General features: G+C 40.9%; 1 protein-coding gene across 2 annotated transcripts in view; it reads right to left on the reverse strand.

Annotated features, from left to right (window-relative positions):
* mtdha (metadherin a) overlaps positions 1-15,099 on the reverse strand; it is a 98,306-nt gene that overhangs the window by 47,728 nt on the left and 35,479 nt on the right. For both annotated transcript variants that reach the window (XM_060823882.1, XM_060823881.1), the window contains exon 3: positions 7,894-7,984. In XM_060823882.1, the coding sequence (XP_060679865.1) occupies positions 7,894-7,984 (91 nt within the window). The remainder of the gene's footprint in view (positions 1-7,893; positions 7,985-15,099) is intronic.

Raw genomic sequence — 15,099 nt, forward strand, 5'->3', positions numbered from 1 at the left:
AGGTTTACTTTGCTTTGCTCTCTCTAGTCATTCTCCGCTAATGATTTGTTGAAAGTTCTGAGAAAAGAATCCCAACTGTGACATAAGTATGTCTCTAGCAGTCTGTGGAAGCTATTTGTATTGACCACTGACTTCAGAGTTCAAGCCACATGTACATTCCTATGTGCCTGTACTAGGACTTCATGAAGACCTGGCATTCTTTTATTGCCTTTTCTAAAATTTGTCCTTCAACTGTGTCTGTTTGTCTATCTATGTCCATATCATAGTGATGTTAATATTCAAAGAAGACTGAGCTTTAATCATGGATGTTGATTAGACCGCCTTGCAGTTTGTGTGTTCTGCTAAAGTTACATTCTTAATAATAAATTGTTCATTTTTGCTGAACTTACAAGATTTGTTATTTTTACAAGTCTGGTCAGGAACAATGGAGCAACTTTGAGGATCACTAGATGTTTTAATCCTGCTGTGTTGCAATTACAAAGCGAATTTGGTTGGTTTGCTATTCCTCAGTCTCAACACTTACCACTTTTCAGCACAAATCTGGACATGATCCAGGTCTGGCTGCATTTCGACATGCAGCGCTTCAGTAACTGTGTAGTCACAAAAGGTATGAACATCTTCCTTCTGTGTCAGAAATGACTCGAACCAGGTTTTGCCTGATTCCCACTGACTCCAAGCTTGACGCCACGCTCGGTCAAAAGCAGCCTTGATAACAGAGGCAGTCATTCATGCATCATCTCTGGAATTCAGCTCTTTTGTCCATGTTTGAATCAAGGTGGCAATGAGGTCAGGAACGAGTAGCAGAAACCAAAGGTTATTGCTGACAAGTGCTGCTGGATAGCACTGTTGATGACACCTTCCATCACTTTTATGATCAAGAGTGATCTGAGGGGTCAGTAATTGGCTGGGTTGGATTTTACCTGCTGTTTGTATACATGAATTACTTGAATAAATTTCGACATTGTTGGGTAGATGTCAGTGTTGTAGCTGAACTAGAAAAGCTGGGGGAAGAGGTGTGACAAATTCTGGAGCACACATCATGTATGTCTATTGTCAGAATGTTGTCAGAGGCCATAGTCTTTGCAGTACCCAGTGACTCCAACTGTTTCTTGATATCACGTGGAGTGAATTAAGTTGGCTGAAGACTTGCATCTGTAATGCTGGTGACCACTCGGCACTTCTGGCTGAAGAGTGCTGCAAACACTTCAGCCTTCTCTTTTGCAATGAGTTACTCATTGCCCTCATTATTGAGGATGGGGATATTTGTGGAAGTGACAAAACTTGGCATATAAACATACGAATAGGATAAGTAGGCACTTCAGCTCCTTGAACGCACACCATTATGCAATCAAGGCTGATCTGATTGCATTTTCAATCCCACATTCCCTGCTATCCCTGAAAACCCTCGATTTCCTGCCCAATAAAAATCTATCCATTTTGGTCTTAAAAATATTCAATGACCTAACCACATTCTGAATATTACACTGGTAAATTTATACTGCACTCCTTTTAAGGTCAACATCATCGCCACAAGAAAAGCTGTAAGGACATTACACCCCCAACCCACCAGACTATTCGAGTGTTCACTGTATCCAGATTTTATCATATAAAAATATTCTGTTGTATCCATTTTTGTTTGTAAGCAATGGCCTCACATTTGCAAACTTTGAGATCCATTTGCTGTCATTTTTCCTATTCATTAATCTGTCACCATTTCCTTGTGATTTTATACTTTCAGCAAAACTACTTGCTATGCCACATAACTTTGCATCATTGAAAAACGCTGATTCATTCAAATGACATGGGTCAACTTCTTAGAAAACTCAAATTTAATTTGAAACTTGGAAGATTTAGCTGTAATTAGGGTAAACCTATAAGCAAAATAACATTCACTACAAGAAAGAGGGATGACATTAATTAATAACATAATTAGAACCATAATATAAGGAACATTTTAAAACTGATGGAGGTGAAGTGTTCTGTGACAGAATTGTTAAATGGATGACGAATCCCATGAGGAAGGGAGTGTGCTGCACTTGGGGTCTTCTGCTCAGTTGAACTACTGTCATGGGGATGATCTTTCAGAGCACACCTGGTTAACTGAACCAGATCATGAAGGCAGTAAATTAACAGCAGCCCTAAGGAATCATTAACTGACAAGAATACACCTTACTTAAGAACAAATTTTCTGCATTGCACTGGATCATAGAAAATTGTTACAGGAGTAGGCCATTCGTTCCTTTGAGCCTGCTCCACATTCACTATGATCATGGCTTATCATCCAACTCAGTCCCCTGTTCCCCAGTCCCTGACTCCTTTAGCCCTAGGGACTAAGTCAAACTCCTTCTTGCCAACACTGAATGTTTGACCTCAACTGCTTTCTGTGGCAGAGAATTCCACAGGCTCACCACTCCCTGAATGAAGAAATTTTCCCTCATCTCAGTCCCAAATGGTCTACTCTGCATCCTTTGACTGCGACCTCCATTCTGGGCTCCCCAGTCATCGTGAATATCTTGTGCTTACCCCAAGTAGTCCGGTTAGAGTTTCCAGGTTGCTCCGGGCTCCCTCTATCTCACCCTCAGTCTTCTAAAGCCCAGTGAAGATAGTCCGAACTAATACAGTCTCCCTTCATAACTAAGTCTGCTATACCAGAAATTAGTCTGGTAGACCTCTGCTGCACTCCCTCCATAGCCAGAATATCCTACCTCAGATAAGGAGAAAAACTGCACATAATAGGCAATTTGAAGTCTTAAGATCATGTACAATAAGACCATAAGAAATAGGAATAGGAGTAGGCCATCTGGCACTAAAGTCTACTCCACCAAATAGGATCACGGCTGATCCAACATTCCTCGTATCCACTTTCCCTTGTAACCCTTGATTTCAAGCATCTATCTCAGAGGAAGGCATTACTATTTCGGTACTCAAATCCTCTTGATATGAAGGTTAACAAATCATTCGCTTTCTTCGTCTGTTGCATCTGCATGCTTACTTTCAGCAGCTGGTGTAGAAGAACATCCAGATCCAGATGCACTTCCTCCTTTCTCAATATATCACCAAATAATTTACTTTCCTGTTCTTGCTACCGAAGTGAAGGTGATCCAGGTAGAGAGCACAGAGATGAAGAGAAATCTGATTCCCTTAGAAAACTGTGCAATTTTGGGATTCTGCTTTAGAAGGTGGTGGAAGTGAGACCGTTGACTACTTTGAAAACAATGAATGATAGATTCTTGTCAGGCAGACAATCAGAGGTTATCAGGATAGATGGGAATGTGAAATTCAAAACATAAACTGTTCAGCCACAACCTTATTGAATAATGGAGTTGACTTAGAGGGCCAAACTGTCTACTTTTGCCCTACTTTGTATGAAATAAAAAAAGTGGCCAATTCTGATTGTTCTGTCGACCAACTACTTGGCTCACTTTGAGATCCATATCCAAGATCAATTTTACCAGATTCCTCTGCCATTTCCTGAAGAACTCACCTTGAACAGCAGACAACAAGTGCTGCTATAAAAAACACATCACCTCTGATCTACTAATAATTTAATCAGATTTAACTGGCCAAGTTACAGCTGAATTGCTCTTCATGAAAAAATGTTTAATCTCTACATGGTTGTATTCCTTGAATCTTCATAAGTGAAAATGGATTTATGAATATATACCTTGGCAAGAATTATAAATCCCCCTGTGAATAAATACTACTTTAGCTGACTGAAGTGTTAAAAAGACATTTTTGTTACTTAGTCTCTTACTTTGAAATGATCAGAAAAACAAATACTTCACTGGCTGCAACCTGCAGAAATATTTCAGTGAATGCACTAACTTACAGGTATATTTTCTTCTCAATTGAAAATATGTTTTCTTTCTTCAAAAAAAAAATGACCACTGATGTACACTGTCTTACACCTATGCTTATAGGAATTCAATTGATACGAAGTTAGCTGCAACTGTGCCACCTTCAGTTTAGGACTGTGTTACAGCGTGTGGTACTCCAGCCTTAGAGTTTATGACTCACTTCAGGACAGAGCACAATTTTATTAAAGTCTGTTCATGGGATGTGGGAAACGTGGCCAGCATTTACTGCCCGTGTTCCTTGGCCAACATATGTCTCCAGCTTGCTGCAGTGCTCCAGCGCAGCTCAGCGCAAGACAGAAGAACAGCACCTCACTTTCAGCTTGGGAACTCTCCAGCCTTCTGAACTCAATGTTGACTTTGTCACAAAGGTATAGGTACGTACTGTAGTCTGAAGAGGGAGAGGAAACCAGCAAGGTCTGACTGAAAGCGTAGAGTTGGAATAATTTAAAAATATAACACTTGGTTGAAATAAATAGCTGGAGTTGTGTTGTCATGGAACAAAAACAAATTCACATTCGACCAATCGGTTTAAATCATACTGCAGATACCAAAATCCAAATGAACTTGAATTTTACTATTTGGGATGACATCAAACCAATGAAACGATCCAATGTTTTGCAGTATAAAATCGGACATTTTGAACAGTTAGGGGGAGAACAACAAAGAGCACCCACAAGTATAGACTGCTAGCCGAATACTTTTCTGAAAGGTATTGGTCCACAAGAAAAGTTGTGCAGCAGAAGACCGAAAAAAAGACGACTCAGGAAAACACAGGGAAATCTACAGAGAAAAATTGGCAAAGATGGCTGGTGTTAAAACGTGATTTTTTTTTAATGTTCATCCGGGTATTTTTCTCAAATTATACCAGTATTAGAGAGTGTGAGGTGAAAGGTATGTTTAAGAGAAAACAGTTGTTGATAGTGGTTGTTTTAATGTTCTTTGTTGGACTTAAAGAATAAAACTGTTAATTTTTACTTGAAATAGTGACATCTGAGATAGTCCGATTACAGCGTGAGGTGAGCTTCTCCGTGTGTTGGGTTTAAATTAGCAGAGGAGTTTAGCCCCTATCATAACAACTTCAACAATTTTAGGGATTGAGGCCCCTTTGCCTATATCTTTACCTCAACCCCCACAAACTAGGCTTTGTTATCACACTGCCTACTATTACATACAACCAATGTAGAGCCAGTAATTATCAACTAAGATATTCATTCATCCATGCTGATCATTAAAACCACTTCTTTGTCTGTCTGACTATTCTTCTCCCTCTTTGGACTCTATCTCCACCCATTATTTACTCCTTACTCCAACTACCCTACCTTGTGCATAAAAAACAACTTTTCTCTAGCCACCATCAGTTCTGAGGAAGGATCACCGGGCCTGAAACGTTAACTCTGATTTCTCTCCAAAAATGCTGCCAGACTCTTAATGGCTTTCCAGCAATTTCTGCTTTTCAGCATCTGCAGTTCTTTCGGTTTTTATTTATCACCTGATCTTAGTGTCCTGAACAATACTTAAACTTCAACGAACATCAGAAGAGAAAGAGATCTCCTGGTCACTATTGTTAGATGAAAACAACTTTTTGAATTAGTTTCTGTCTTTAAATGTCAGTACACTTCAAAAGTGGCTTAATGTGCCGTGTGCAGGGACATCCTGCGGGCATAGAAGACACACTAATTGCAATTTCCTTTAACAGCTGCACACTCACATGAAGACCAGTTGAGCTAGTAGACTGAACTCAGCTCCTGTACAACATCAAAATCTCCACAAGCTGAAGGAGGGCAACAGAAGAGAAACTGGTGGCAATCAAGAAATTGCTAATGCAGTGAGCACAAATAAAAAGTGTTGTTAGAACAATAAAAGTTCTCTTTTTTTCTTTCCGGCTCTAAAATACATCAACATTTTTTTCCCCCTTTTAACCTAGGAGTAGAAACCAGATGAATAAATATTTCATACAGGGGAAACATCAGCTTAAGAATGAACATTCCTTGGGATTGTTGCCAGGAATCTGTTCCAAAATTGTCAAAAACAAACAACCCCTTATCGAACAAGGCATCCTTTTTGTACAACCCTAAATAAGGTGTGAAGAGAGATTCTAAAATATTCAATACAAACAGTTGGCAGTTAAATAAATTCTTTCATTTAGCTTTCCCCCCATATAAACTGTTGAATGATTCTAGCTTAAATATTGAAGGAAAATGCTGAAATGTTGGAACACGTACCGAAAAGATCCAATATCTAGGGACTCTGAAATAGTCTTTTAAACCCATTGGGATTATATTTGGTAAGGATCATGCAATTGCAATTCAATTTGATCCTGTGGGTTTGAACATGAACACTGCTACTGTTATTCCCCATGACATTACTTTTCCACCAACTAGTTGCTATTTGCTTTGCTAGAAGATTCCAAGATCTTGATTTATTTATTCGCTGTGGTCCTTCAGCTAGATTTTTAGTTTGTACTTAAATTTTGCACAGTTGTACATTTCAATGAAGCCTGGCACACAGTACTGGAATTACAGTTTTTCAGAGATTCTTTCCATCCACAAACAAGGAAGCAAAGTTTAAATTTTTGGAAAAAACCTTCACAGAAAAATTAATCTTTAGTGGATTATTACAAGCAAAATTGATTTACGATTTTGATTATCTGCTGACTCAAATTGAAATACCTTATTATTATTAAAATTCAATCTCTGCCCCCTTTAAACGGCATGGGCAGCAGATGCATGGGAATAGCACCAGCTTCCCTCCTGGTCACACACGATCCTAACAGACAACTACAGCATCACTCTTTCACTTATTACTCTTCTCTCCCTACTCATGTGGCATGCATATCGCTGGTTTATTTCCTGTCCTAGTTGCCCTTGAGAAGATAGTGGTGAACTGCCTTCTTGAACCACTGTAGGTAGACCCACAAAGCCAGTAGGGAGGGAATTCCAGAATTTTTATCCAGTGACACTGAAGGAATGGCAATATATTTCCAAGTCAGGATGGTGACTGACTTGCAGCGGAACTGTTCTGAAGAACATTCATTGAACCAGAACAGTAACTCTGTTTTCTCTCCACTAGATGCTGCCAGACCTGCTGAGATTTTCCAGGATTTTCTGTTTTTGCTTTTGGCTTCCAGCAACCACAATTCTTGGGTTTTCTTGGAATGTCAAGGGACAACGGTTCGACTGCCTTTTACTGGAGTTGGACATTGCCTGGCATTTATCTGGCCTGAATCTTACTTGCCACTTTTTAGTCCAAGCCTGGATAGTGTCTAGGTCTTGCTGCGTTTGGACATAAACTGCTTTAGTATCTGAGGAGACGTGAGTGGTGCCAAACACTCTGCAATCATCAGTAAAATCCTCACTCTGACCTTAGGTTGGAAGGAAGACCATTGATGCAACAGCTGAAAATGATTGGGCATATGCTGAATCTCGTACAGCAATGCCCTGGAGTTAAGGTGACTGACCTCCAACAACCATAATCATCTTCCCACATGCCAAGTGTGACTTCAACCAACAGAGAATTTTCCCCCTAATTTCCATTGATTCAGGTTTTGCAAGGACTCCTCGATGCCATACTTGGTGAAATGCGGCTTTGATGTCAAGGGCTGTCATTTTCAGCTCCTCTGGATTCTGGAACTCCTTGCATAACAGCACTAAGGACGCACCATACCAAAGCAACTGCAACAGTGGAAGGCTACAGCTCATTACCACTTAAGAGCAACTAGGGTCAAGCAATCAATGTTGGCCTCGCCAGTGACACCCACACCACAAGAATTAGTAAAAACCAGTTTATCACTGAAAAGAGACATATGTTGCCAAAGCTTTTCCACCTTGTACTTATCAAGACAAATAAAGAATGCAAAATTTCAAATGATCATAAATTATACCTTAGGAGAACAGGGTACTGGCTGGTCAGCTAGTCAACTCTGATTTGCTAAGGTGATGCCATCATGGGAAAAGTGATGGGGAATAACAAGACTCCCAGATATTTGAAAATAAATGCAACATTAACATATTCTTGAACTATAAGACTAATATCCCACCTTCATCAGTTTCTTTCCCTTCAGCCCAGTTCTGTGGCTCCGCCTGCAATTGTTTCATGTCTGCCTTTGGCTTCTTCTTGTTTTTCTTTGTCTGTCAAAAAAGATGAAGGATCAGTTTTTCCCAGACAAATGGCCAACTCGACTCAGAGCTGGTAAATATGAGGCCAAATCTATATTTATACCTCTGTCACTTAAGTGCTGTGACCTTTTTAGCAATGTTGCATATCTGTTTGACTGGGTGCACTGTAGCACAAGAAAAGGTCATTTCATATAGATTTAACAGCACAGAGAATATTAACATTGCCTTATTTTCCTTTTGTCTACATATGCCTGCAAAAACATTACAACTAACACTACGTTTAACATGGGGGAAAAAAAATCATATTACATTATATTACTTCAATAACTTTGGTATTTTTGGCTCTGCAGTCCGTTGAAAATGAAGAAACCTAAAACAGGATTTCAAAATTTTGGCTGCATCACGGAAATGAAGTGACTTTCAAAAGGAAACATTGGAGATTATCAAATTACGGTGATCCATTCACATGCATCTGTACAAATTATACCACTGTAGTTTGGACAATGTATGCCTTGGTTAGGCAATAATGCAGAGGACAAGGGTTCAAATCTCAGTGTAGTGGTTTCTGAATTTGACTCGCGACTGAAAACTGCTCAAAAAAGCTGATATTACTTTCAAATCAACATGTTCAAAGCTGGGTTGCAACTACCTAGAAAGAAAGAAAGACTGGTAATACAGAAACCATTACCAAACAGTCTGCAACCTTGGCATTGCTATCTTTGGCTAAAGCTTTGTCACAAAAAAAATCTTTCACTTCACTAATATCCGTTTTTTCCTTTGCATCAGCTACAGGTGTAGGTAGATCACTACAGTGTAGATGGAAACAGAGGACTACCAGACTAATGCCATTTACAAGTCCGCTGAAGACACCACCGCTGATGGTAGCCTTTCGAATCTCAGATGGCAACGAAACAAACTTCAGACGGGAGATGGAAGACTGGAAAAACAGTGCACGAAGAACAACCTAGCTCTCAATGCCAGCAAAACCAAGGAACTCATTATTGACCTTCAGCAGGATGTTACTCATGCCCTTCTACAGATGTACAGCACAGAGGTGGAACAAGTGGAGTGTGTCAAGCTCCTGGGATTGGTCATCCACAACAAGCTTTCTTGGGGGATCTAAAATGGTGGCGACCTGAGAAGATCACACTGCAGAGCTTCGCATCGCAGCAGGAGCAGGACGGTCCTTTAACCCGCCCAACCCAGGTCATCAGGATTTCTTGGGGCGTTGGAAAGAATGTGGAGCCCCAAGAAACATTTAAAAATTGACTTACCTGTATTTTCAGTTGTCCAGAAAGGCCTAAAAAGGGAGGAGGAGCATCCAAGGCTGGGTCTGCAGTGCAGCCTGCAGCAGCCTCGGAGCTGATTACTTCTCCAGGACCTGGTGAACCAGCTCCCGAAATCTCGCGAGATGTTGGGGCAACAGATAGAAGAGAAGCTGGCTCCAATCTCTCTCATGCTGCAGAAGAATGAGCAGCAGCTGGGAGACCTGGAGAAGAGGACGGATGAGGTGGAGCACAAGGTCACAGCGGTGGAAGCTGATGCCAGTTCATTCAAGGATGAGATCCAAGCCCTGGAGACGCAGGTTCGTAATTTGCGTGACCAAGTGGATGATATTGAAAACGGGGCAGGAGAAAAAACATTCGGATCATGGGTCTGCCTGAAATGAACGGCCTGTGGAATTTGTTGAAGACTGGCTTCCGAAATTCCTTGACTTGGAGACTGGCATGAGAGGATTGAAGATAGAGAGGACTCACTGGGTCGCAGCATGGAGGTCGGGTCTGGGTCAACGCCTTTGTACTTTCCTGGTGCGGTTCCACCATTACTGAGATAAGGATAGAGTCATGGAGGATTCCAGACTCCAGGGGAAGGATCCAAACGTTCTGATTTACGAGGGGTCTAAGATTATGTTTTTTCAGGACTTCTCAGTGGCGGTGATCCAGAAACGAAAATCATATGATAGTGTCAAGAGAAGACTGAAGGAGCTTGGGATTCAGTACTCCCCGAGATATCCAGCAGTACTTTGGATCACCTTAGATGGATCCATGCATTTCTTTGACACATCGGAGAAGGCAAGAGACTTTGTGGACAAACTCACCTAATTTAAACAATTGTAGTATGTATAAATATTGTTGCTTGGGTATGCGTTTATCATTCTGTAAAAGAAATGGAGGAAATCCGGTTGGAGCTTTGTTTTTCCCCTTTTTTTGTCTATTGATAATAATTTGGTCCAAACTATGGTTGGCAGTGGTTAAGGTGTACATTTTAAATTTCTAAGTTAGGACATACCAAAGGATGGGTGGGTATTTATTCTTTTTTTTTATAAAATAATGTTTTTTTTATTCATATTGATATTCTATGGGGTGTTTATTCTTTTTAGGTGGGAGAAGTGAAGGTGGTTGAGGTGGTTAGATGCCTATTTATGGGCAGTTCAGGACAGGTAGTTGCCCCCTCCGGGCAGGGGGCGAGTTCCCCTACTCAGCACTATTGGCGCTTTATATGTTGGTTTGTTTTCTGGTTTTTGTTGTTTTTTATTTTGAATAATTTTGTATGTTTGTTAAATGTAGTGGTTTTAGTTTATGTAGCTTTTATATTTGGTGGACCATGCGACACTAAGGCTCAGCAATTTGTGGTTCAAGTTCCTCCTCTGTGGAATTTAAATGTAATTGCAGAAGATTATGGCTAGTGATTTGATTAAATGATGTACCTGGAATATCAAGGGAAGTCACTCACCAATTAAGAGGAAGAAGCTACTCTTGAGTCTTAGAAAGGAAAAGGTGGATATTGCTTTGTCACAGGACACACATTTGGAAGACAAGGAGCATCTGAAATTACAGCAGAATGGCTTTGACCAAGTTTATTTTTCATCATTTAATACCGGAAGTAGGGGAGTGGCTATATTGGTTAGGAAAAATCTCTCATTTAAATTGTTGGAATGTGTTAAAGACACAAATGGGAGGTTAGTATTTCTTAAAGCCTTGATAAATGGGGAAGAATATGGTATTTTAAATGTTTATTGTCCCCCAGCTTAGCATCTACCAAGAATTTAAGAGGATTTTTCTAAACTGAAAAGTCTTAAGTCTCGGCACATTATAGGGGGAGATTTTAACTGTCTCATGGACCCCACAGTAGACAGGTTGCCTAAATGTCCCTCGATACCCTCTGTACAAACTAAACAGTTATTGGGTTTGTGTGGGGAATTAGGGTTGGTGGACGTCTGGAGGTGTCTCCACCCTACAGGCAGGGATTTCACGTTTTTCTCCAATTCGCATAGGTGTCACGGGGGGGTTGATTTTTTTCTGACCCCTGCAGTAACCCTGGATCTGGTGGCATCCTGTACGATTGGTAATATTGTCATCTCTGACCATGCTCCAGTGTACCTCATGGTTAAGATTAAGGATGTTACACTGGATTCAAGGTGGATGGACCCCTTTATTCTCATGGACAGTAAGTTTGTGGCGTATTTCTCTAGGGAATTTTGGGCATTCCTAGACATCAACATAGTCTCGGTTGATAGCTCATCTGTTCTCTAGAAAACTGCCAAAGCTTATGCCAGGGGGTTAGTTATTTCATATTCCACCAGTAGGAAGCGGCAGAAGGGTGAGCAGAAACGTCTCCTTGAAGCACGATTGAAGGCAGCCAAGAAGGCTTATTTTGACAGACCCTCATCGGTCAAACTACAGAGGATTACGGCACTGCGGTCTGCACTAAATTCGATGCTCACGCAGACGGCAAAGAAAGAGCTGGCTTTTGCAAAGCAAAGGTTATACCAGCATGGTGACAAGCCAGGCAAATACTTAGCATACCTTGCCAGAAAGAGAAGTGCCCCACAAACCATTACAGCGATTAGGGAAGGGTCTGGGAACCTAATATGTGATTCTAAAAAGATTAATGTGGCATTCCAGAGATTCTACTCTAAGTTATATCAGTCTAAGAATTGTGAGGAGGGGCAGGCCAAAATGGAATCCCTTTTTTTAGAGATCTGAAGCTCCCGGGTGTGACTCCCAAACAACAGTCCTTTCTCAATGCCCCATTATCAGAGCAAGAAGTGCAGGAAGCTGTGAGGCAGCTTCAGAGTGGAAAGGCGCCTGGCCCCGATGGATTTCCCAGTGAATTCTATAAGGAATTTATAAGCATACTGTCAGGCCCGTTGCTGAATATGTTTAATGATTCATACAGTCATGAATGCCTCCCACCATCTCTAAGAGAGGCCAATATTTCACTTATCCTTAAAAAAGGGAAGGATCCGGAAGACTGTGCTTCGTACAGGCCCATCTCGCTCTTAAATGTGGACTTTAAGATCCTCTCTAAGGCTCTCATGTTAAGGCTGGAGACTGTTACCCTCTATTATTAAAGAAGATCAGATGGGCTTCATAAAGGGTCACAGATCCTCCAATAATGTTAGGAGGCTGTTTAACATAATTCAAGCATGCCAACAGCAGACAATACAGGGATTGGTGATTTCTTTAGATGCAGAGAAGGCATTTGACCGAGTTGAGTGGCCGTACCTATACTATACTCTACACTGGTTTGGTCTGGGTGAAGTTTTCATAAGATGGGTAAAGGTTCTCTCCAGTGTGCCTCTCGCGGCAGTCATTACCAACAGGATACGATCAAGCAATTTTAATATTTCTAGGGGCAGTCGGCAGGGCTGTCTCCTTTCACCATTACTTTTTACATTGGTGACTGAACCATTGCCGGAGGCCATTCTTGGGGATCTCAATATATCAGCTCCAGAAGTGGGGTCAAAATTATACAAGATCTTGCTGTATGCAGACGATGTTCTTATTTTCTTGACAAATCCAGCAGTTTCAGTGCCTTGCCTGATACAACGCATTCAAGCGTTTGGTGCTTTTTAAAGGTATAAGATTAATTTTGCTAAATCAGAAGCTATGCCTATGGGTGGTGTTATGAAAGAGTTGGGGCTTGAGAATGACTATAGATTCCCATTTAGGTGGTCACAGGGGGTTTTGTGTATTTGGGCATATTCGTTACTCCAGTTCTGGATTGGCTGTTCAAAGCCAATTTTACTCAATTATTTGAAAAAATTAAACAAGATCTCCAAAGATGGGAGGCACTTCCAGTCTCATGGTTGGGTCGGATAGCACTTATTGAGATGAATATTCTCCCTTGTTTGCTATACCCTATATGGATGCTCCCCCTGATTTTCAATAAACAAACACTCAGGAGACTGAACGGTTGGTTCAGCTCCTTTATCTGGCACCGTAAACACCACCTCATTAAATTGGCCAAACTGCAGTTGCCTCACAGAGTGGGGGGAGTAGACCTTCCGGACATTAAAAATTACCAATTAAGCTCGCTTTTGACACACGTGAGTGATTGGGTTTGTGGGGACCCTCTTTCAATATGGCTAGATATCAAAGCATCCCAGGCACGGTGCCCCCTTACTAGTTTGCTGTTTTTGGACAAGGTGAGGACAGTTAGGGAATATTGCCATAACCCAATAGTCATCAATACTGTTAAAGCATGGAGGGCAATTTGGCAGAGGGAAGGTAATATTGGCAAAACATCTTTGTTTACACCTTTAGTGGGTATGCTGAGTTTTCAACCGGGTATGATAGATTCAGGATTTAAACGTTGGGCAGCTAGGGGTATATCTTGCATGGGTGATTTATTTGGGGGAGATATAATGATGTCCTTTGATCAGTTGGTACGGAAATACGAGTTACCTAATAGAGACCTCTTTCGTTTTCTTCAAGTTAGGGATTTTATTCGAAAAAAGACCACACTTTTGACTGATCCCTACAAACCTGACATAGAAAGAGGGATACTAAGGGCTAAGAGTACACACTCTGTCAGTACTTTACATCACCAATTGGGGGTACCACTTCAGATGAGTCTGATCGACTCTGCAAGATATGGGAAAGAGAGCTGGGTATTGAAGTTTCTTCAGAGGCATGGGAGGATATTTAGGAGAATGCAAGGAAGATATCACTTTGCAATAGGACCCATGCTTTACAGTTGAAGATTCTCCACAGAGTCCACTTAGCCCCAGACCGTTTGTCAAAATTTAAACCAGGGGTATCTTCAACATGTCCCAAGTGCAAGGTTTGCACAGGCACTCTTACGCAATGTCTTTGGTCTTGTGACAGGCTTCAAACATATTGGAGCGCTGTGGCAGGTGCAATGGAGAGGATTTTAGGTGTAGGGGTGGAGAAGGACTCCTTTTGGGCCTACCCATAGTATTTCCTGCAGACGCACTTAAGAAAAAACTTTTCAATATTCTTACATTCTGTGCAAGGAAGAATATCTTGCTCGGTTGGATATCTGAAAATCCCCCAGGCCTGTCGGGTTGGCGGAAGATTGTTATGGAGCATATTCCCCTGGATTTTCTCATAAAAAATGGAACACCACAAAACTGAGAATTTTTACAAGACAAGGCAACCCTTTTTGAAATACCTGGATTTATCTGCCACACTAACAAGGGCTTTTATATAGCCGTAACGATTGTGTTTCATGAGTCCAATATCCAGGGAGGAGGAACTGTGAATGTATGAGTGTTTTGTTTGGCTGGGCTGAGTTATTACTATTTATTTGTTTGTTGTTAGGTATTTATTTATTAAGTTAAATAGCTATTTTAGGTTTTTTAAAAATTTTATACTTCTCTATATATGCTTATACATTCGCATAGGAGGGTGGGTTGGGGAATTTCTTTTATTATTTGGGTTTAATTTTGTACTATTTTTGTACTGTTTTGAATTGCATTGTTTTGTATTTGTTGTAATATTTAAAACTCTATTTTTTCTTAATAAAAATATATTATAAAAAAACAAGCTTTTTTGGACTGTTCATGTGGACGCACTGGTTACAAAGGCCCACCAACGTTTCTTCTTCCTCAGGCAGCTGAGGAAATTTGGCATGACAATGAATACCCTCGCCAACTTTTATAGGTATGCCATCAAGAGCACTCTCTCTGGATGTATCACTAACGGTTATGGCAACTGTACCATTCAAGACTGGAGACGGTTACAGAGAGTGGTGAACTTGGCCTGGACAATCACAAAGGCCAACCTCCCATCTACAGAATCCATCTACTGGGCCGGCTGTTAAGGTAGGGGAGAAGGTACAGAAGCCTGAACACGCATCAGCTGATTTTGAAACACTTT

This window comes from Hemiscyllium ocellatum, chromosome 4 (genome assembly GCF_020745735.1).
Source record: "Hemiscyllium ocellatum isolate sHemOce1 chromosome 4, sHemOce1.pat.X.cur, whole genome shotgun sequence".
Lineage (NCBI taxonomy): Eukaryota > Metazoa > Chordata > Chondrichthyes > Orectolobiformes > Hemiscylliidae > Hemiscyllium > Hemiscyllium ocellatum.